The sequence below is a fragment of the Melopsittacus undulatus genome, chromosome Z (genome assembly GCF_012275295.1).
Source record: "Melopsittacus undulatus isolate bMelUnd1 chromosome Z, bMelUnd1.mat.Z, whole genome shotgun sequence".
NCBI lineage: Eukaryota > Metazoa > Chordata > Aves > Psittaciformes > Psittaculidae > Melopsittacus > Melopsittacus undulatus.
In genome coordinates, this window is record NC_047557.1 from 58,168,497 (window position 1) to 58,192,889 (window position 24,393).

Consider the following 24,393-nt stretch of genomic DNA (forward strand, 5'->3'; position numbering starts at 1 on the left):
CTTAAGGTCTTCTAGTTGTTAATGATCTCAGCAGCAGATTGTGTAGTGCACATACATATGTGTGTGTTCATGTACCTGCATGCTTACCTGTACCACAGTGGAATTTTAAAACAGTGTCATTTAAAACAAGCAGTAACAGTTACTTATTTTCAAGGTAATGCTGACAAAAAGAGGACATTTAGTTACACATCTAAAGACAAAAAAAAAAAGGTACTCTGCTCTGTAAAATATGTGAGGTGCTCCCATTTTTGCATTCAACCTGTGTTAGCACATACTGAGTTTTACTAGCTTGGGAAAATCTTCACTGAAAGCTGCACAAACATATGAGAGTGTAACAACACCACCACGCTTCTGTGTCTATAAAAAACCTCAGCAAACCAACAAAAAAAAAACCCCAAAAACTTGTTGCAAGATGTTACAAGATACTGTAAGATCTTGGTGTGTATTGTAACTTTTTTTTTCTCATTACCAGCCTAGGCTGCTACTGCACGTCTCTGTGGAGACAGACTCCAACAAGTCCTGTGGGAACGGAATCCAGTGACTCCCACTCTCTGCTTCCTCAGACAGCAGTAAACCATGGTCAGGTATCACAGTACCCTGTAGTAGCAGCTGTCCTTCTATTCAGATGTTTCTGGCCTGATTTGTATATCTTACCTAACACAATGCTGCAATCCCCAGATGAAGGATTTGTTGCTGTGCCCCATCATCTCCCTGCAATTTGAAATTAATTTTGTAGTACCTCTTAATGTACCATTTCTTAGAGTTGCCAAAATGTATTTATTAACACAAACATTGATTTTTGGTCTGGGAAAATTCATGACAATTTTCAGGTAAGGAGGTAATCTGTAACACAGCAATCCCACAGTAATAAGACCAGAATGTTACTTGAGTATAGATTTCTCAAAATAGCATGTCTACAAACACAGTTGAAAAGCACATTAAAAAGCCCAAGCTTCAAGAACAATTATATAATAGGCAACCAAAATTCAATAGACAGGCACATCATTTCACAGACATGTTTCCTAAAGATAGCCTCTTAGATATTTTCCCAAGAAAAGGCTGATCTATTGTTTAGCACTGTAAATCATGAGTAATCTTTTGGACTGCCTTATACATGAACCTGCGATGCACTAAATGAAGAAAGCCTGTGACTAAAGCTGTAATCAAGACTGTGAGGATATGTACCTGAAAATCTGTAAGAATTGTAGCACTACAAGTATGCAACTAAGCGTCTAAGAAACCAGGTCTGCTGGAAGTAACTCACAGTTCACTGGATGGAGCAAAAAAAGTTAGAGCTCTCAGTTACACAGTCCTTCACACCCAGCACAAATGAGGCAGACAAGTATTGTGACAAAGAGCTCGTGTATCTGAAAGGCTTGCCAATTTTTTTTTCATGTTTTCCACTGTATTAGCCAAATGAAAAATGTAACTTGAACATTGACCATCTTGATTGCATCTTAATTTTAAACCAATGTAACATTTGTAGGACATCATATCCCCTTTTGAGCTGAACATCTTGATCTGCTCAAATAGCTGTAAAATGTTATTTTCCCTTTTCACAGTCACCACAGTTACTATGTTAAAGCTACTTCATAAAACTTGACTTTACATTTGTACAGTTTAGAATAGAATATTTGAGTTCCAAGGGACCTACACTGATCATCTAGTCAACTGCCTGACCACTTTATAGCTGACCAAAAGTTAATGCTGTTAAAGCTAAAATTGAGGGCATTTTCTAAATGCCCCTTAAACAGGGATAGGCCTGGGGTATCAACCACCTCTAGGAAGTCTCTTCCAGTTTCTGCTCTTCAGTGTGTTCTCTGAACCTGAATTTCTCTCCCCAAAATTACTTCCTTTTATTGTAATAACCTATTATGTAACATGCTTTGGGATGAGATACTTGCTATCAAATGGTGGAGTATCCCTGTCATTAGAAGTTAAAAGCTATTGTAGAAGTTCAAGCCGTTTTACAAGCTACAGATACTCACTTTATCAGTGAAGTGCAACATCTACATGACAATTCCACCCCTCAAAAAGTCACCTAGTTCTAGCTTAAAGAGCCATAAAAGAGCTCTATTTCAAAAGGAAGTGGATAAAAGCAGGTGCAAAATGAGATATATGTAATTTCCTTAGCAGAATATTTGACCAGGGTTAATATTAACCACTGTTAACTCGTAAGTATGAGAAAAGCGCTACTGAACATTTCACAGAGCCCCGTATCCCCTAACCAAAAAAGAAAATAAAAAATAAAAGTCAAGAAAGAGGCTCGTGCTGAAAAGCAGAAATATTCCTGAGGTGGATGCTAGGAGTTGATGGTCACAGAATCACAGCCACTTTCTACACTGCCATCTAGGTAACCTTTAATAGCAAGATTGTCTGGCTATTTTGATCTATTTTGATCTGAGCTACATCAAAAGGAAAGATCCTGTGCACTACAGACCTCAGAAAAGCAGTCAAATGACAAACAGTGTAAAAAGTTTTATTTGCTCTGTGTCTTGCAACAAACCAAGTGTAATTCATCCCCAGTGTTTTCTCAATTGTAGTTTGTCACAAAATATGAATAAAGCATCTTTTTTCTGCATACAGTGTCTCCCAAGTGCAAATAAAAACAATTATAGCAGATTAAGCACAAACCTACAGCATTCCTTTACTTTAGCCGGTTCTGATACAGAGGCATACTTTTTTACTTGAGAGTCAACTCCAAGAGCCTTAGCTAATTGCACAGCATTTGTATCATCACTGATCAGCGTCCCAAGAGCCACAAGCAGTCTAAAAACAGCTTCAAGATCTTGAACAACTTCCATAACTGTGCTGATTACTGATAAACACTGAGCTTTGCCCTCAATGTTGTTGTCTTTATGTAAACACACAGCATAGTTCAGTGTCAGTGTGGCAAGTGCAATGTGGATGTTCTTACTGCCTGATTTTGTTTCTATTGCTTGTGTCATTATTTCACCCCTGTGTTCCATCATGAGCTTCTGGCCTGCCTGGCTGACAAAACAATTGCAAAGAGCTCTAAGTGCCAACAGCTGGTTTGCTTGCTTTCCGTTGGGGTTCAGAAATTTAAGGAGGATGGCAAGATGTACGTGATCCTTTTCATTGCAGAAGTTCTCATTCACAGTGGGATGCCTGACAGACAATCTAAGAATGTCTAGGGCTGGAAAGACAATATCTAAGAAACAAAACAAAAACGTTTTAGTATTAATATTGTGTTACGTACAGATGTGCTGCTGATTTTCTTTCAGATACAGACTTTCTTGAATCCCTAGCTTTCGGAACAAACAATAACAGCTTCAAGCAGAAAGAAAGCAAGCTGTTTGAAATAAAGAGAAGTATTGACAAACCCATTCTAGTAAAACTTCAATTAATCACAAAAAGACCATGCTCCTCAATTTAGGATAAACACAGTACTTTGCAAAAGTTTTAAAATCCTAAAAACTAATTGATAACACTGAAGGCAAACACAAAATACAGTTAACTAATCCAAAACATCTCTGAAAGCTTCTCAGTGACTTAACACTCCTACACAGGCAGCATCTCCTTTTGTCCTCATTCTATAGCTTGCAGTTTGGTATAACTACAAAACTGCTTTCAGAAAGAAAATTGAGGGGAAAAAAAAAAGAAAATTAGACCTTCAGCTCTCAGGTATAATTTGCAAAGAAAACCAACAACAGTAAAAAGATGTTCTCAGCTGGTCAGCTGGAAATCATTGTGAGGAAGTGGAACTCAGAGTTTGTTCCCACCACTTACCCAAATTTCAAATATATCTGCTTCTTGGGTCTGCTATTGGTATCCTGTGCTTATAACCAAATCAAAGCTGAACCTGCTTAGCTAGATACTGGGCAGTTTTCCCTGCAGACATGCAGAATCTTGAGATTTAATGCTTTATACAATGCACAGAGTTTGGATGGTATGAATATGTTAGCCATCAGCAGCTATGCAAAACATAGTGTAAGTGATATTATATAACGTACCTGAATTTTTAACAGCAGAATTATTTTCCCATTAATAAATCTTGAACTGCAATTTCAAGAAAGCAGTTCAACTGGATGTTTAGATATCTGTACATGCAATGTATCCATTTTTCCAAATGTGCCCTGACAACTGAAATAGCCTATCCAATACATCAGTGCTGACAACTCTATGTTATCAAATTAAATTCTATCACCTTTACTTCTACTTGTTCAGAATGTCATTTCACTAATGCAGTTCTGACCACATAACCTAACTTCTTTTCTACCATATTAAACAGGAGATACTTTTGAGATTTTTTTTTAAGTAATTTATCTCCATAAATTTCATCTCTCATTTGATAATTTAGGACTCCAACCTCACATTCTTGCTCTGTTTCAAACAAGATTCGCACTGCTTTCTCAGGGATGCTCCTGCTAATGAAATACCTTATGTTTATATCAACTTTCTGCTTTATGTTTACTATTGTGCCAACAGCAAAACCAGACCAGTCACTAATTTTGCAATTGGTGCCACTGCACCTGCTACTTATCAGTGCTATTAACATCTGTTTACCATCTTCTGGTTTTTATCTGGGACAGCCCATTGCAGCAGCCAGCATAGTGGGACTTCTAGTTCATAGTATTGATGTATTCTTAGTATTGATGATCAACTCTTGATGAGATGATGGTACAAAAAATAATCATAAATATCTACCTTCTGGCCAGTTAACTGCTCTCCATAAAGTCTGAAGTTGCTGTGCTGTAGGTGTTTCTGCAGAGGTGTTGCATGTTGCAGACAACAATTTTTCTAGGGTTATCAAGTCATCTTCTGTAAGCTTATGCTCTTCAGTTGCACTGCTGTTAAGTTCCTTTAATTTGCCTGTAAGACCAATAGAATAAGGATGGATCTCTGACATTAGAACTTCACAAATTCAGATCTTGGAATTAAATACTACATAAACATTTTACAAACAAGTTGCAACTACTGTAATTTTGTTGGGGGGGGGGGAGGGGAGTGAGCTGCAGGTTACATCTTTAAACATTACTTCTCCCAGTTTTGTAATTTCCTAATTTTAAGTTTTAATCATCACAATGATTGCAACAATTAAACCCTCTCTAATATACTGCATTCAAAATTCACATCTTAGCCCGTATACAGGCAAAAATGCAGAACAGAATCGCAGCACCAGTAGTTTTCATAACTAAAATGTGATTACTTTTTGATCTTTTCCATTTTTAGACAAAAACAGTGTGGGAATTCTTAAAGAGCCAAGGCTACGTAGTGAGCGATCCCGATGCCCTGAGCCTTATTACTGTAAAGTAAGAAGATTCTTGGCAGGCATAAGCAAGGTCAGTTGTCTTGTTAGGCCTCTGTAATTTTCCACTGAAAACGTGCAGAGAATGATCTCTGCCAAGGTTGTAGTTTTCCACTATTTTTAGAGTAAGGTATTTAATCGCAATTATAACAAGTTATAAACATTAGCTTTGTAAACGGTAGTAACCTCTAGACTAACCAATTAGAGCTCAGTATCCAAGGCTGTTACATAAGAAACCTAAGGGAGTAAGGGTATAAAAGGAGCACTGTATCTGAATAAACTTTGGCAATCGCTTGATCACAATGATCATCTCCGCGTTGTCCGGGACTCCTGCGTCAACAAGTGGCGCCCGAACAAGGGACCCTCAGATTGGTAACCTTCGCAGAGGGTTTGAAGTCCAATCAGGAATGAGGGGGTAGGAGCCAGCTGAAATCGGCACTGCCCCGGCGCTGCGGAAGTCAGCTAGCTGCAAAGCTGGGATCTTGCCCTGATCAGGTGAGCGGCTTGGGAGGAGATGGGGCACTCACTATCCAAAGATGAACAGGCGGTAATGAAGCTCCTCCAACATTTTCTCTCTAAGAGAGGACTAGAATACAATAGTGACGCCTTACAAAGGCTGTTAAAATGGTCCCGAGACCATGGTCTTCTGCTCACTGTGCAGGCAGCATTCGAAGTTTCTGAATGGGAACATATAGGACAGACGCCGTGGGACAAGATCAGTATTGGGAACGTACTCAGAGGTGGAAGCCTCGGAACGGAGCCTATGCTAAAAAGACTGTTGCTAAAAAGACTGTTGCTCTGGAGTAAGGAGTTAATTGTGGGAGTCAGCGAAGCTTTTAGTCTCGAGACTTGAGAGAAAATTACTAAGGAAGAAGCCTCTGATTTATGGATGTTTTCAGTCGTTCTTAAGGTGAAGGAACAACCTTTAAAGACACAGACTTAAAGTTAATGTTGAAATGGTCGAAGACGCGTTACTCAGAGATTGATGAGTCTACCGGATTTGAGATCTCTTTGGGGAATGAGGCAGGAGTTAAACTGTGGAATGCAGCCACAAAAGGCAATGACACTGTGAAAAGTTTGTTAGTCATCTGGAGAACTGTTTTAGAGACATTAAAGTCAAAAAATGAGATCATGGAGACCAGCGCCCCCCCCCCCTCCCCCGAACCTCCGCTGGTTGCCGCTGTGGCAGCAAAGACGGAGGACGGGGATGAAGACGATCCTTTCGACCCGGGTCCTATTGACCCCAACAAGGAGCCTGTGCACATTCATCAGTTTGCTGTTGCTGTTCCCGAGATTCTGACACCTGATAATTCCGATGCTGACCTGGATCGTCCTTTTGACCTGGAGCCTATTCATCCGGAAAAGAACCTGATTTATATCACCCAGATCCTCATGATAAATGGGCAGCTGTAAAGGGAGAAGTGAGAAGGGTGGGGGATGCAGATGTATTGCACAGTTTCCCATGGTGTGTGTGCTTCCCACCCGAGATGGGAAGGTCTCTTGTATGCTTTTATCAGGGGTATCAGGCAGAATGTGTCAGAGTTGGGACCCCATATACAACTCCTTTTATACAGTCTCTGTGATACTCATGTAGTAGAAGTTGGTAAATATAAGTATGTCCATATTTCTAGCGACCTTTGGAGACCTTTATAGATATTGCTGGCAACTTCTTCCGATACAGGCTGGCCACCTGTGTTGGAATGAGTGTGCATTTTGGTCAGTATAAAAGCCCAAGCCTCATTCGATGTGACGGAGGCAGAGCCTCTGCGGGGACACCCACTAAGGTTGAGCCTGCCACCTTGCACTGCAATGATGCTTCTCGGAGCTGGTTTCCTGATAGTCTTCACAAGGTCCTTGTGCCATGCTCTGCATGTGGGACTGTGTAGAGGGAGTAATGATTGTCTGGATTTTGTGTTTCAAATATTGTAGTTGGGTGGAGTGTGCTTGTGTGATCCCAGGCGTGTATATGTGTGATGAGGGCAGACAGTGTTCTGTATATTTTTTTGTTGTTGGGTTCATGTGAAAGGTTTTAGCCGTCGCCTAAGCAGTTAATTTCTGCAGCTGTTTCACATTTCGTTTGCATCAGAATGCTTCTGCTTTAAGGAATCACGGGTTGGATTAAAGATATTATCAAAGGTGTTTTAATGTTACTAACATTTTTAATCCTACTTTTAATGATTATTCCTTGTATCTTACAATGTATACAACATATTACAGAAAAAAAGCTGTAAAGGGTAGCTGGATCGCTCAAAAACAAGAAGGCGGATTTGTGGGAATTCTTAAAGAGCCAAGGCCATGTAGTGAGCAATCCCGATACCCTGAGCCTTATTACTGTAAAGTAAGAAGATTCTTGGCAGGCAAAACTGTATATTCCTAATGTAATCAGTTTCTGTATTTTTACTTAATTTAGGTGCCATAAGCAAAATATGATTGCACCATGTCCTATATTCAAATTTCAAAGTAATTTAAAATAGTATTGGAAAAAGTATTTTAATATACAACATTCTGCTTGAAACAGATCTAGCATTAAGCACTTCCCATGATTCTTTCACAATTCATGAGGGCCATGTCCATAAACACAGAAGCAGGCAGCACCACATTAGTACATAGCACGTATATTATGAATACAAGCTAGTTTTACAAAACCCTGAAACGTACTAAGGCACTCTAAAGAAACACACTGAAGTAAACTGGTGACAATTAGGGTAGAGATTATGTAGAATATTTACAGATAATATAGAGGAAGAGAAAGAATAGAAATAAACCCTCAGAAGAGACTGAAAACCAAGCCAATATTAGCTTTTCTCAAACATATATAATTACTAAATATTGTATATTGTTTTCTCTTCCTGTTATGCAGTGTTCCTATTAAATACAGAAATTAATACTGCAACTTGTGAAAGTTCAAAATGCCATATTTTGGCACTTCACAGATTACATTATATAGCTATCTGGTGAACCACAAGCAAAATCAGGAAGGAACTGAACTGCATAGTCAGCAGTTCAAATGTACCAGCTTAATGAAAACAGATGCCAAACAACAGCAGATATAAGCCAAGATGGGGAAGAAATGATATTCTGAATTAGGGAGAGTTCTTACGAAATTTAATCATACTCCTAATCCTCCAAATACATGCACCATTCAAGTGACTAATGCAATGTTAGAAGGTCAAAGCCAAGAAACAGTAGGAAAGCTATTGGAGATCAACTAGCTTTTTGAAAAAAAATCAAAAGCGAAGTTACTCCCAAACAGATGAAAAGTAAAACCATCATTAGAATTAAAACACTGACCCAGTATCTGTGAAGGGTTGGCCTTGTCAAAGGTGACAGCATCCTTTTTTGGAAAATAAATATTTTCAGCTTTAGCTTCAGATGACTGGTAGGCGCCCATTCCTACATAAAGAAAACCCAGAAAGTTCAACAGTGTACCAAAGTGTCTGACACAGAATATCCTACCAGTAAGCCCCTTCTGAGTAACAGTACTCAGAAGAAACACCTTTTAAAAAAAATGTAATGTTTATGCAAATAGCTGCCATTCCTTACATTATTTTTCAACAGTTAAAATTTAAAGCAATACCATTACAAATTTTCTTCCCTTGTGTAAAAATTTACTATATGAGTGCAAATTAGTAACAGTAGTTTCTCAATCACATGAACTAAATGTGGACTCTTTCATAGGAATGGATATTGCACTTAAAACATAAAAATGGAAAGCTTCATTTCAGAGAAAAGATCCCTCCCGCCCCTGAAATCTTATTCTCTGATTACTTTCATAATGAATAGGCAAATTTTTTATCTGCATATCTTCCAATATATATGACCAAGTTAAGTCATATGCAATAGTAGCCTGAAATCTCTTTAGAAAAACAGTAGTAAAAGCAGCTTTAATCTGCTTATTGTTTTAAATTAAGTATAAATTTGCATCAATACAGAATCCATGTCAACAGAAAAAAAAACAAAGCAAAAGATCAGGGGTGCTTTTCATTAGCAGGCATCATCTCTTACCTGTATACGGATCAACTCCACCCACTGGAGCTACTTCATTTGATGCTGAACCAGGAACATAGCGACCAGCACCTGAACAGAAGCATCAGGCTTTTTAAAGACTACCACTGGTGAAGAGGTAATGTATATTTGTATTTATTTACCGTTTTCAACCATCACTATTAAAGGTGTTATTTTGCACTAGAGGAGTTAAAAATAAATCTTCAGTAATTCCTAAAATTAAGGATTAAATCTATGCCTATGTGTGAGGGTGGTGCTAGAAGTAATGATGGAATTCCAAGCTGAATGACCCACAGCTGGGAGACATTCTGGCATGGTTTATGGCACCTACTGGTGCCAAGGCCCTCATCACAGCAATATCTTATACATGTTAAGCTTCAAGGGGGAGGGCACTGGCTGCCCAGACCTGGCTTCCCTCTCCAAGGGGAGGTGGACTCTGTGGCATTGAGGCCTCTGGTGAAGGAACTGCAGGGTCTGTGCATCTTCAGAGACCACAGCATGAACCACACAAAGCCAAGGAGGAAAGACAGACTGGGACCACAGCCAAATAGGAACAGAGAAAGACTACCAATGTGGGGCATCTATAGACTACAGGACATTCTTTGAGGAGCAAGAGCTACTTATCAAGGATGACAATGCAGGGCTGGAATATCTTTTCCAACAGGTTTGCTGAACTAGTAAGGAGGTCATTAAGTTAGCTATGCCAGGAAGAGTGTCCTGGGTTCAGCAGTATTGGCTTTATCATTATTATTTGTAGAAGTAATGGCAGTAGTGATTTGTGTTGTGCCTTAGCTATTAAACTGTGCTTATCTCAACCCATGGGGGCTACATTCTTTGGATTCTCCTTCCTAACTCTCCAGGAGTTGGGGGAGCAAGGGGGGTAGTGAGTGAACGAACTGTGCGGACTTGGTTTCAACCACATCAGTTCTTTTTGGCACCCAAGGTGGGGCCCGAGGGGTTGAGATGACAACAGATCTGAACGGATTTATACTCACTCATCACAATGCTGATTTATTGGCTCTCACAGTTGTTTCTCTGTATCTCACAGTTTCAGGATTTTGCCAGGTACTCTGAGTATGGATTAGCTGTCTTTGTGTTTATCAATCATGGGGCTTGGGCTAAAGTTTTTGTTTCACTGTACTTTACAGCAATGACTTGTAATACGGGGGGCTCCGGCAGCAGGGGGGGATGGACGTGGCCATGGACTTGGACTTGTACCAGGCCGTCCCGCTGCTCTTCACCGTCCTTGCCCTTGTCCTCACCTCCGTCTGTGTGAGGCTGCGTGAAGCCGGGAAGGAGCAGGCCCAGGAGCTGGCAGCAGCGGCTGAAGCCGCCAGGGAGAGCGGCCCGGGGAACCAAACGGCAGTAGCAGAGCAGCAGGGGGAGGTGGTGGAGGAGCGGAGAGAAGCAGTAGCTGAGCAGCAGGACCAGGCAGCGGAGGAACCGAGACCCGCGGCCATTCCCAACCCTGCAGTGGCCGAGAGTATCCCCCGGAAGTCACCCGCAGAGCCCCAGCAGGATGCAGGAGACCACGCAGCACTTCCCAGCAAGGCAGAGCAGGAAGATCCGGACTCAGGAGAAGAGAAGCTGGTGGTGGGAGAGCTGGCAAGCACGGCAGCTACATCAGCCCCAGTGACAAGTGCAGCAGCAGCAGCTGAGAGTTCTGATGGTTTTGAATGGCTTTTGGGTGCCCTTGGGACCTGCCTGCTGATTGTGATAGGGATCAGCATGGTGACACACACACAGAGTGTGTTCTATCCACAACCATTTTGTCTGATCCCAAAAGTTAAGCAGAGTCAGGTTTGGGTCTTGTCTAGGGTTAGACAAGGATATAGGATCACCAGGAGACTGTCCCCAAGGCTGGACAGTCATGAGTGGCAGGGCATGTGGGACAGTATGGGCGAGTATCTGGTCCACTGGGCCCCTCCAGTGCTATGGAAGCATTGGAGGTGGAAGGCAGCTGTATGGAGTCCCCAGCAGCAAGCTGTAGAACTGCTGAAGGGGACGTTGAATGATTTTGAGCCTGGTGCGTCCAGATACTTCAGGCCAACAGTCCAGCGATGCAACACAGAGATTGACTCATGATCAAGGGGTAGACTTAAGAGTGACGGTGTATTGAAAATGTGGGATCTGAGCATGACGTGAATGGTAGGGAATAGGGGGTGGATAATGTCCTGGTTTGAGAAGTAGCAGTCATTTTTCTCCTTCTTGGTAGCTGGTGCAGTGCTGTGTTTTGACTTTCAGGCTGGGAATGGTTGCTGATGGCAAGCATGTTTTGGGTTACTGCTCAAATGTTTGGTTTGTCCAAGGCCTTTTCTGAGCTCATGCTCTGCCAGGGAGGAGGGGAGGCCAGGAGGAAGGAGAGATAGGACACCTGACCCAGGCTAGCCAAAGAGGTATTCCATACCATAGCACGTCATGCCCAGGATGTAACCGGGAGAGACCCGGAAGGGCTGGAGCTCTGGGGGTATGGAGGAGGTATCAGTTGGTGCTCGGTCGGGCAGGGTGGGGTGAGTTATGGGTCGGTGGCTGGTGAGGTGTTGTATTCTCTTCACTTGTTATTGGCTTTATCATTATTATTTGTAGAAGTAATGGCAGTAGTGATTTGTATTGTGCCTTAGCTATTAAACTGTGCTTATCTCAACCCATGGGGGCTACATTCTTTGGATTCTCCTTCCTAACTCTCCAGGAGTTGGGGGAGCAAGGGGGGTAGTGAGTGAACGAACTGTGCGGACTTGGTTTAAACCACGTCAGGTGTTGTATTCTCTTCACTTGTTATTGGCTTTATCGTTATTATTTGTAGTAGTAGCAGCAGTAGTGATTTATGTTATACCTTAGCTATTAAACTGTTCTTATCTCAACCTGTGGGGGCTACATTCTTTGGATTCTCCTTCCTAACTCTCCGGAGTTGGGGGAACAAGGGGGGAATGAGTGCACGAGCTGTGCAGTTTGGTTTTAAACCATGACAGAGGGTTTGAATCTAAAATACAGGGTGGAAACTACAAAAGAAAAAGAAGGAATAATAACGAACAGAAAGTACTTCTGTGGATATACCCATTCCCATGTTGGCCATGCATGTAAGTTTGGCAAAACACAAGGTTTGAGACCTTACTCCTCTGCTGTAGAGGACAGAGTGACATGAGGCAGACCAGACAGAAGGCTGTTCTCTGGCAAGCAGATCTGGACATATTTTGACAGTGGCAGGGTCCATGTCCACCTTATCAGTCTGCCCCAAACTACTGTCCCAAATGGAGAACTGCGAGAAATAGTCATCTGGAGTTGAACACTGAATGCAACTGAGCACCATAACAAACGAATCTTAAATGCTCGCAAGACAGATTACGAATTTTACATTACCTGTAAATGGATCTGCCCCAGGTACCGTACTTGATCCAGATGAAGAACCTGGAACATAACGTCCAGCACCTAGTGAAACAGTAACAAAAGCAATGACTGCTATACAGTTTGATGTTATTAAAATGTCATTAGTTTTCAGACAGAAGCAGCTGAAAAATTCAGCTGAACAAATAAATCTTACTGTTTATTGTGGTATTACAAAAAATCTGATCCTATCCACATAAACGCTCCCTGATTTTGAGTAAATTCTTCCTAGTTATTTGAGGGTCAGAAATTTGCTTTCTGGAGCATACATATTACACTTTTGGACAGAGCCAAATCAAATTAGATAAATTCAGATGGCTGCAGTTCCGTGAGTTACATCTGCACTTGGTTTGCCTTTATGGTTATTTCTAGTTCATTAGAAGAAAAGAGATTTAGCTCGGTTACTGTGATGACATTTTATTCCTAACTTTTTCTTTGTGAAACTAGTTGAAACAAGTGGTTTATTTTGTAGATATGATAAGCACGATATAATTAATTAACATGGTTCAGCTCATAAGTAATTAACTTGTTCTTGCCTGGAAAAGGGTCATTTATGTATTTCACTCAGTTTCAGTTCATTCTCTAGCTACATTTTTGTATATTATGAACTGTCTGAACAGCACCTGGCCACTTCTTAGACTACTATAAAAACTGGGGTTTTCTCCCAGTGAAAAAAAAAAAAAAAAAAAGGACTAGACTGAAAAAATACAACTGTCTTTCTTACTAATTTTTTCAAGATTTGTTCTGACAAATACTTCAGGAATTTGTCAAGTTTTCATATTTGCCTTGTCAGGTCTATCTGGGCCTTGCCCTCAATCATCTGAAGCCAAGAAGTCATGTACAAGAAGCACAAGAGCTATGACACTGCAATCTGCCTGGGCAGACAGTGGGGTGGATTGAAAATTGACTGAAGAGCAAGGCCCAGTCAGTGGTAATGAATGGCACAGCATCTAGCTGGAGGCCAGACACTGGTGATGCATTCTAAGGGTCAGTACTATATCCAGTCCTGTTCAATATCTTTTGCTGACCACACAAAGCTGGGAGAAGTGACTGATGTCATCATTCAAATTTAAAATTTTTACCTGTAAATGGATCAGAAAATTCAGAACTTGTACTCAGTGTTTGTCCCTTAGTGTTGTCCATAATAAACTTGGCCACCTGATCCAGAAACATAGGATTTAGATCATTCTTTTGCAGGAAGTTGTATGCAGTCAGCCAAGGATCATCAGTAATGTTATATGGCAGTTTGTAGGAAGGCCCACTTTCATTTACATCAATAGTGAAAACATAATCATACTCCTTTAAGCAGAATAAGAATAAAAATTAAAACAGAAGTTTGTCAGCAGTTATTATATAAATATGTCTCAAACACAGACCAATAATCAACCAGGGCTAACCCTAAAAAATTTAACAATGCTACTTGCAGATTGTAGCAATAATGCTCTCCTACATGGGCTGCAATTAAAAAGTACTGAAACCACATCCTGTGTTTTGCAGAATTCTCTGTCTCCAGAAGAGCAGAGAAGAACAATCTAGCATGATAATGCGTATGCAGATATATATTACAAAATAACAGATACATCAGGTAACTCTCATCAACAGCTCTGCCTGCCTGCAAAGCTATACGGCAGTCAGATGCCTCACAAAACTTCAGTATTAAAAGCATGCTTCTAATATTTGAAAATAACAAATTCCTAAGATTTCTTTAAAACATATGAGAGAAAATTAGTATCTCAAAGGCTTCTTTTCTGTGGTGGCACCAGACAAGAATTTTCGGTGTATATTTCAGTAAAGAAAACATTTTTCAGCTTATCTGTCCTAGGCTCAAAAGTTACTATAAAAAAGGGGCACAGAAAGCCTGATGCCTAATACTTTATGTAAGTTTTCTATTATAAATTGCACAAGTCACTTCCTCTAGAAAGTAAGTTAAAACTAACTTTTCAGGGTGTTAGCAGTAAATGTTAGAGAACTTGGCAATTTCTCTACTAACAGTTTACCTTTTTCCAAAATAATTCCTCTCCACTGTTTCAAAAGTAACAAATGAAGCAGTACCCCATTACACCTGAGTTTTAATGAATCAAAAAAGACTAAAAAGTACCAACAAATACCTACTTCCTAGATTACATTTCATTTAAGCAAATATAGAAATAATTTTAACTGGGAAATTAAGCATTTTACTTAGGAAGAAATAAAAACAACTAAAGTTTGCATATACCTTTCCTTCAAATAAAATTTTTCCAGATGTTTGCTGTGTGGCTCCAGAAGAACCAACAACATCGCCAATCTTTATCCACCTTCCTTCACTAACACTCCACTGATAAGCTTCTACTTTCCCATTATCTTCAATAAGCCGTGTCTGCCCATCTCTTGTTCCTGTAGACAGAAGTGTTTAAGACTGAACACATTCAAGAACATGATCTACTTTAGGAGATAAAAACATCTTCAAATCTGCTCAAATCTAAAGATTAAAAGATAATTCACCAACATTTCAAGACACAACAAAGGAACTAACAAGATACTTGTGGTTTAATCCCAGCTGCTCACTCACTCTCCTCAAGTGGGACAGAGAGAGAATTGGATGATAAATGTGAGAAAACTTCTGGGTTGAGATGCACTTTAATTGGCAAAGCAAAAGCATATACACAAGCAAAGCAGAACAAGGAATTCATTCACCACTTCCCATGGGCAGGTACTTGTTCAGCCATCTCCAGGAAAGCAGGGCTTCATCATAGATAATGGAGACTTAGGAAGACAAAATCCCATCACTCTGAAACCCATCTCCCCTCCTCCCTTCCTCTTTCTTCCCCCAGCTTTAAATGCTGAGCATGGAATCATATGATAGGGAATATCCCTTAGGCCAGTTGGGGTCAGCTGTCCCACCTGTGTGTGTCCCCTTCCCAACTTCTGGTGTACCCCAAGCCTCCTCGATTGCGGAGTGAGGAGCAGAAAAGGCCTTGACTCTGTATGAGCACTGCTCAGCTTCAAGGAAAACATCCCTGAATTATCAGCACTGTTTCCAGCTTCTGTGGAGAAAATTAACCCTACCCCGCCCGAAACTGGCATAGTGCTATATGTTGCAAGAGTAGCAAAAACATTGACAATACCATTTTACAGGTATTAGTGATTGTATCTGCCACCAAACTAAATTGCAAAAGCAATCCAAGTCAAGTATTTCAAAAGTTTACCTATTTCCCATGGAAATTATAATTAACAAAATGGCATCACCCATGTTCTAACAAGACAGAAAGAATATTACTAAGACTTATGCCACTTGCTGACCAGAGTCAAGACCTGAGGTCACTGCTTCCTCTGCCTTGGGAAAAAGTATTTGTGTATTTAAGAGCAATCTTAGCTACTGCTGCTTCCAGTGTATTCTCAGTAATCTCCCAACTACCCAGAAAGCATGAACTGAGTCAATTGACACTGTTTTTCAAGCTGAAAACTAAAGCAGAAAATTTGCATTTACTTTTCTTTCAGGAAAAAATTTCCACATTCAGTAGTCCTTTTGCAAATTACGTAACTACCTCATATACTACTGGCATAGCTGCCATAATGGATCCAAAACATATCGAAGGCATTATGGCATCCCAAATTCCACTTTTTTCTAAATTATCTCATTAATTTTTTACCACTTTAGTCTACAAAAATAAATATAATTAAACGACAGTCTTTCTTACAAAGAATCAATGAAAGAATAGTAGAGTAGAAAGAATAGTAATGAAAGTGATCAAAGCCTTAATTTTGGAAACTATGGGAAGTTTCAGTATCTCAGAACCAAGATTTGGAAACATCTCTAACATAAATATATGAACTTACCAGGATCCTTGAGATGTTCTCTTCCAGGAAGGTCATCAGCATTAATATCTCCCAGATCACCAGTTTTAGGGTCAATAGATGCTTGAGAAAGCTCATATTCAAAAGCCTGAATCTCCTCAGCACTTGCTGTACGTTCCAAAGACTCTGTAAACACTCTTATAATTCCATCACTAAATGGAGAGAGAAGATTCAAATAGGAATACTATTTGTCAAAATTAATACATACATTCTAATGACAACTTTTGTCTTAAGAAACTACTATTTCTAACCCATCCCAACTATTTTTATGAAACAAATTAGCTCTAATGTTAAAAACACCCAGAGAAAGACTTAAGCAGGTAACCTTGCCTGTAGTATAATCTAAAAATCAAGGTATGATATACCTATCAAAAGGAGTCTTTATAGAGTACTTTTAATTTCATTCTCAGTCGACTCATGATTTACCACATTCCTGAAGAACTCACTCTACCTCTGAGATTCACACAAAAAATAATTTTTCTGGATGAAGCATAGCACATTTAAATTTAATCCCCATACACACTTTGATGGCTGCATTTTTAAATATGAAACTGATATCCACAGTGATGCTTTCGATTTCACCCAGGGCGTGCAGATTTAGATCTAAAAAAACAGATGGTAAAACCCAGATACCTTGCACCAACTACAATGTCACCATTGTCTAGCACACAGCAGCACCATACAGACTGAGCTGGGAGTCTGATTGTTTGAGCACATTCCCCTTTCTTCCAGATTCTAAGAGATCTATCCTCTCCAGTAGTCACAAAACCTGAAAAGAAATAAATATAATTTTTTTAAGTATATATTTAGTGTACTGTGATACCAGATGCCATTCTGCAACTGGGTATCTAAAGATTAGAACAGTGAAGGACCTATCTGCAATTTTCTTTAACTGCAAAAGGAGACCTAAAATAAAGTGACCTCACAGTTGTCTTCCCAAAAAATAATAAAGTGCACACCTTGCTGCCCAAGCAGCCAGACAGGGAATGAAATTATGCTCAGGACAAACAAGATTACTTCCTCCTTTCAAGAATTTAAACAGAGAATTTTGAAAAATTTTGTAACCATCACTGTTTTATCTTGCACTGTACTTGCATAGTTTAGCATTTGTTTTAAATTCAGATTTTTCAAGGTAGGCCCACTTTTTCAGGAAACATTTAGTAATAATAAAGCACTCTCAGAAGTCTATAAACTCCTCAGTGAGGAATGATACGGCATAGGGGATTTACTACATGCCCATCCACAAATATGCATGCACTTTCCTTGTTCAAAAGCCAACCCATACACCACACAAAGGTCACTGACTTTGAATTTCTTCTGCAACTGTCAGCTGCAGTTAGCTCTGAACCCCTAAAGCTCTAACTAAAAACACAATTAAGCCCCACGCATAAAATTCTTAACTTAAACTATTTATAATGTTCTTCAAAAACAGGTGACAAACTGGATGATAGTTTTGTCTATCACTTCACTGAAGTTTCACTTAAGCTTTACAACTTGGCCTAACCCAGGACCTTTCATCTCACCTCTACCAGAGCAATTCTGTCAGGGGTGTGATCTGGAGTCAATCATAGTAACTTTTTTCAATTATTTACTATTAAATTTTAATTATTTTACAATTAAATTTTAATTAATTGGAAATAATTGTAAATAAAGAAATAAACTAAACACTACCCAAGTTCTTTAGCTGTGGTAGCTCCACAGAACTGCAGATTGCCTACTCTGTCATGTCATTTTGGAAGGATTTTGGGTTCTAGTCACAAAAATAATCCTACCTTTACATTGAGGGAAGACAGAGATGCTGTATATATAATTTGTATGTCCATAATACACATTCAGACACGCGCCAGAGATCTGCCATCTTCGAACAGTAGCATCATTAGCACAGGAAAGGAATTCCATTTCACTGAGAATAGCTAAACCTCTTACACAATCTTCATGTCCTTTACAAAATAAAAGGAAAACTTTTAATGCATCTTGTCTTTCCATTAGCAGCAGTATACCATTTCTGTTTAGCTCACATCTAAATCCTGACAACCAATCTTCATTATGGGAGCAGTTTAAAAAATAAAGAAAATAAAATAAATAAAATAAACAATTCATTGCTCATAATTCTCTGGAAAAAAAAAATCTAATTCTTTTAGAAGTGATGTGATTTCTGGCCATACAAATGAAGGGTCTTTAAAAATCATGCCTGAGCATTGTTCAATCTATATATGGTTTTGTCAGATTTTTTAAATTGGCATTTGACCCTGATGTAATTACCAACCGCAGCAAAGCTTACCAGTGAATGTTCTTTCACATCTGCCTGCCTTCCACAGTTTAATGGTTTTGTCAGCTGAACCAGTCAACATTAATCCCTGTTCAGGCAGTATTATTACTGCCCATATTGCAGCTGTGTGACCCTGCAAAATAACAACACTGTTAGACTTGTCAGAATCAAATTCAGAGTACCTACTTTATATTCATGTAGAAGAACTTCATACCTGTAATGTCATCATACATCTGTCATTCAACCAGACCTTGGCCGTTGTATCCCACGATCCACTTAATAACGTGCCAAATTTTCCAGATGAAAGGCTGCAAACTGGAACGAAGATTCGAATTACCACTGACAAGTACATTGCCATCAATCGTATACCAGCAATTTAAAAAGATTTATTTAAGGACATTTACTTGGTGTTAGTAGTATATTTAGTCCTGAGGAGACTAAATTTGGGGAGAAATTAAGTAGAATTTAGTTGCATTGCAACCTAGGAAGCAGGTGCTTAAGAATCTCTTCATTTTAGATAACAAAATTTCACATCTTTTACCCGTTCATATTTTAAAATTTCTCTTATTAGATCTCCTCAGACTATGATATTTTGACACGCAAGTTAGATAACTAGTCAAGACACAGAATTAATGCAAAGGTTTAGCTTTAAGATTACAGAGCCAAGATTTCATGAACATGATTAATTAATTTATGTCCTTCCTCAAAAAAGCAAGATCTCTTATAAAAAATACTTAGCTCATCTCCTTGGAAGGCAAAATACTACTACCAAGAAAATATGGCAACATTTAAAGACTTTGCAAAAAGCTGATCTGCAAATGCTCCAATAATACGTAAGTATAAAACTGAAGTGATAAAATGGTTTACTAATAAGTTTACAAAAACAGTTGAGTCATAGAGTACCCTGTACACCTAATTGTTCATTGAAGGAAAGTATGGCTTTGTTTCTTCCTTCTCTGACTCCACACTGAGAACTGGACAGTATTCCATACTGCCACTTGTCAAGATTACCTGGTAATTTTTCCTCCCACTTTGAAACACACATTTTTACAATTAATGTAATTTTACATTTTATAATGTTTTACATTACTGTAAAAATTGCTACAAATACTTCATTTGTAGTGGAATCTATAACATGCCTAGAATACCTCATTGCTTCTTTTTTATTATATATGTATTTTTTTTTTTACAACTCTGGAGGTAATGTGTCACAATATTTTAACCATTCATCCATCCTATGTTTCCCATAAAGTACACAAGCTATTCCATGGCTCCTTATACAGTGACATTATTCTCTCAGAGAAAGCCAGGAGGTTTATAATACAAAAATACATTTTAAGGGCTCTTTAAAAGTCCAGGGTATATTTGAACTGGGCTCCACAGCCACTCAGTAACACAAACTGGAAAAAAATAAAACAAAACAACCCCCCCCAAAAAAAAATCTCCATGCCTGAATGTTTATTTTTGACACCTAGTAATTAAATGATTAGACAGTTCAAAGGTCTGTTACATATTAGATCAGCTCACAAAATGCAAATCTTGGTATGCTAATATGAAAATTGCTGAATCTTCTATTATATAGCTCAAAAGAAGAAATACAAAGTTGGTTTAATATGTCACATGTTGTACTGACCTGACTAAAGAGAGATGAAATTTCTGCAGTGAGCTTTTATTCTTTACTATGTATTTAAAGCATCAATTAATATTAGATCCTTGTCTAGGTTAAAAAATGGGCAGTGAAATCTTTCATTTTAGAAGATACTTAGGAATCTGATTTTTTCTACTTCTATCAATTCTGACATAAAAAATAAGCTAAATAAATTGAGAGCTTATGCTGCTCTTCATTTAACCATTTTAAATGTTCTTAGCTGCTAAATTGCTGCTTCTTAAACATGCAACTCTAAGCAAAAAGGTTACTCTATTGTAGACATATAGTTTAAAAAAATGGGACTTATGTCCTGTAGACATATAGTTAAAAAATTGAACTTGTGTTACTATGGAAAAACCTGAACAAATACAAGGGCCTCCTAAAATTTCAGGATGACCCAAGAACAACAGTACTGACTAATGAAAAGAGCTCACAGCAGGTGAGAAGGCTTTGGCCTTGTGTATATGGTTTAAGAAACAGGGCTAATGTATCTCTAATCAGGAAAGACTCTTAAAGACTGTTTCATTCTCAAAACATAGATATCAACAATGAGAATCTCATCTATGCATGTGAACTGGCTATCACACACCAGGTGACAGACTGTGTTTTCGAGACAATTCTGTAACTCCCATGTAAAAGCTCAAGTATTCATCAGTGAAACTCAGAAGTCCTTCCAATGAACTGTCATTGCATGAACTGCTATTATAAAATACTATTTGCGGAGGCCATAATTAAGTAGTTTTCTATGTTAAACATTAAAGAAATCAATATTAAGTTATTTAACTTCATTTCTTCTGTAACTAATTATGCTAACTTTAATGCAACAAAATCCGAAATAAAATTATTACATACCTGTGTTCTTATGACCCTTAAGGATGTAAAGAGGAGCTGGGTTGTCAATTGTGAAAACGCAAATATTATGATCATTGCCACCAGTCGCAATCAGGCCACGAGGATAGAGTTCACTTGGAGGTATGATGCATACGCAGGATACAAAATTTGTGTGGCCACTCATACAGTGGATTTCAGTAAACCCCCTGTTAAGACTAAACATAAGTGATAATCAGTTCAGAGTCGTAACAGAAACAGCACTTAATCGAGGCATTGAATTACAGCAGGTGTTTCATACTCCAACTCGAATTAATAACTGCATAAATACTCTGGATGACTTAGAAAGAATGAAAAGCTTAAGATAAAAATTATATCCCAGCATTCCAACCCATTATGCAATATTTAAAGCTTCCATGGCAGGCCTGGAACGACTTAGTTTTGGTTGTCTTTGCTCACTGGCAAACACTATGTTCAATTTGATCAGAAGTAGTTACAGTTTGCCTTTTGAAATCTTTTGCTGTCTCAAGCCCCAACTATGTATCCCAGTATATCCTAAAATATGAGAGTACCTAAATGAAGGAAGTTTACTGCCTACCAAATCACTGGCACTTAATTAGGAGCACCATAGATGTTTAATAATTAAATAGATTATAACTGATTCAAGCAGCACTCATCTCTTTATCATGGTCCATCCTCAACAGTTATAGCACTAACTGAAAAAAAAACCTACTTATTCCCACACAATAACTGTGTGGATTGCAGTGGGGTTTGCTTGTTTGTTTTTTTTTCTTTCTGTGTTTATTTCTTCCTTCCCCACACATATCCAAAAAGAAAACAAAACCATCAAAAAACAAAACTCATATTGTATCAGACTGTAATGTTTGAAATGCTTGGAATATGCACAGAAATCATGATACTCTTGAATTCTAAAACTTCTCTGCTGAAGGCACAGAGAACAAATGAAGGTAACCTGTCTATCTGTAAAACAAAATAACATACAGCAGTCTGTTTACTGACTGAATCCTGCCTACTGTAATCCCAGAGTCTTCAGAGAGATAATAACCACCAGTGCTATGACTCTGCATAAGTTACTCAAGTCTTCCTCACACAGCCATCAAAAATTATGAGTTGGAATTAGACCTCCTTTCCTGCAGTACATTTCCAAGCAATTTAACAAGTTCTTCCCCTTGTGAGGACACACTTAATGAGATTAGTGTTCCTCTCCCTCAACTCTAGAGCTACAAAGCTCAATTTGAACACACATGTGAGCATTGAGGTGGATTTGCCAGTTATCTCTGTTTCACTGGAAGTGTTCAGAGATATTAGTTATTTAGGTTAAATAAGTAAGTTTTAAATAGTTTCAGTCACTTAGGGTTTTGGTATTGTGTGGTGTAGTATGCTGTTTGCTTAGCATGAACAGCTAGATTTACTAAAGCCTTGGGCCATAAGCTTCGGACTTTTCCCCAGATATGCTTTTGGCTGAAATACAGTTAAGTTTTCGTAGTAATCTGGTACAGTGCTGGGTTTTTTTTTTGTGTTTAGCATGGGAAGAATGCATACTGCTATTTTAGTTGTTGCTAAGTAATTTTTATCCTAAACTTAGGCCTTTTTTAGTGCCCCATGCTCCAGGAGGTGCACAAGAAGCAAAAACCAGAAGACAAGAAGGCTGCCACTATCAGCACAAGCTGTGACTCAATAAAATAAGAACAGTTAACAGCCTGCCTGTATGAAGACAGAGTCCTGTAACGTGTTAGAAGATCCCAGACAAAAAAAAAACCCCTCACCACTGGACTACAAAGGCATGTGGATCATAAGGGTCTAATTGGCTGGAGATTTCTTTGCTTAGGTCCCTCTCCAGAGGCACGAGTACGGAGATGCACCACTCTATTAAATTACTTCTCACTGGAATTGAAAAGCTGACACTCTGCTGCAGGAAACCTTGCAGTGAGCCTGAATGATGGGGAGGGTTCGGGTGCGGTGAGCAAGGAGCTGGAAGGGCCACCCATGACTCAGAGGGACTCTGGTCCCAGCAGTAAAGCCTCTGAATAGTGTGTGAGTGAGTGCTCAGGAAGCAGCTTCTCCACTAACAGGACAGCAGTGGAAGCAATATCCATGTCTAGCAAATTCAGACTACAGTTCACAATTCAGAATTATAGACTAGCAAAGAGATATGTCCTGTGTTCAATGCCCTACACATCCCCATATCCTATTCACACTGCTTAGCAGTGCCTCTTCTGTGATATCCTGAAAAATTCACTGAGTGAATTAAAGAAGATAAATCCCGTAGGAAACAGCCCTGTACAACGTGAAAATAAGAGAAACTAATGTTGGGTGTTGTTTGTTGGGTTTTTTTTTTCCTCTTCCGGTATTGCTGTTTATGTATTTAAATTTTCTGTGTAGGTTTTCTGTATCATGATTCATATTCTTTTCTATGTCCAAAGTCTACTCAGCAAGGGCTAGAAAAGGGGCTTTAAAAAATACTCCAAGCATATCGCCTTACTGTCAAAAATGCAACATTGCTACTTAGCAGGATTACTTTGGCACTGAATACCAGGAGGTGGAAACAACATAAATACCACCTGGAGAAAAGACGCACAGATTCACGGACATCACTAACTCCTGCAAAGCACGCTAAACACACCGACACGCTAAGCAACCCCGACCTTCTCCCAGAGCAGGCGTATGAGCAGCAACGCCGTGGCCATTCACAAACTCATCGGGACGTCTTCAGCGAACAAGCTTCCACTACCGCCGCCACAGCCCCGCCGACCCCGACGTGTCGCAGGAGTGGACACGACCTCGGGGCAGCAAGTGGACTCCCAAAGCCGCACGTCCGCTCTCTTCCTTCCGCACAGCACAACCAGCAGCTGCCGCCCAGCGCCAGCGGCTCTGTCGACAAGGGCCGCGGCCCGACACTCACCCGTCAAGAGCCCAGAGCCGCGCAGTCCGGTCCCGGGAGACAGACACGAAGCCGCCCGGCGGAAACAGGCTGCAGGTTAGGCCCCGCACGTCTTGCCCGTGGCCCAGCAGGGAGCAGCGAAGCCGGTACGCGCCACCGTCGTTCGCCATGGCCAGAGGCAGCCGAGGCGTTCTGACACAGCAACCACCCCCACTAGCGGAAAACGCCGGGCTCCGCGCCGGAAGAAGTATCAGCAG

The 24,393-nt window shown here is 39.6% G+C and overlaps 1 protein-coding gene across 2 annotated transcripts; it reads right to left on the reverse strand.

The window, feature by feature from the left end:
* Nucleotides 1-759: 759 nt before the first annotated feature.
* Nucleotides 760-24,359, reverse strand: PLAA (phospholipase A2 activating protein). 2 transcript variants are annotated; one of them, XM_031054243.2, is made up of 14 exons: nucleotides 24,158-24,359; nucleotides 21,259-21,452; nucleotides 18,973-19,073; nucleotides 18,771-18,891; nucleotides 18,262-18,429; nucleotides 17,123-17,258; nucleotides 16,472-16,641; nucleotides 14,871-15,028; nucleotides 13,738-13,954; nucleotides 12,632-12,679; nucleotides 9,275-9,346; nucleotides 8,561-8,662; nucleotides 4,669-4,833; nucleotides 760-3,172 (listed from the first exon to the last, which is right to left on the reverse strand). In XM_031054243.2, exons 1-14 carry the CDS (start codon nucleotides 24,304-24,306, stop codon nucleotides 2,613-2,615), a joined length of 2,361 nt encoding a protein of 786 aa, XP_030910103.1. In that variant the 5' UTR covers nucleotides 24,307-24,359; the 3' UTR covers nucleotides 760-2,612. The 2 variants fall into 2 exon arrangements, with proteins under 2 accessions (XP_030910103.1, XP_005154896.1); XM_005154839.3 differs by having other exon boundaries at nucleotides 12,632-12,700.
* Nucleotides 24,360-24,393: the final 34 nt, after the last annotated feature.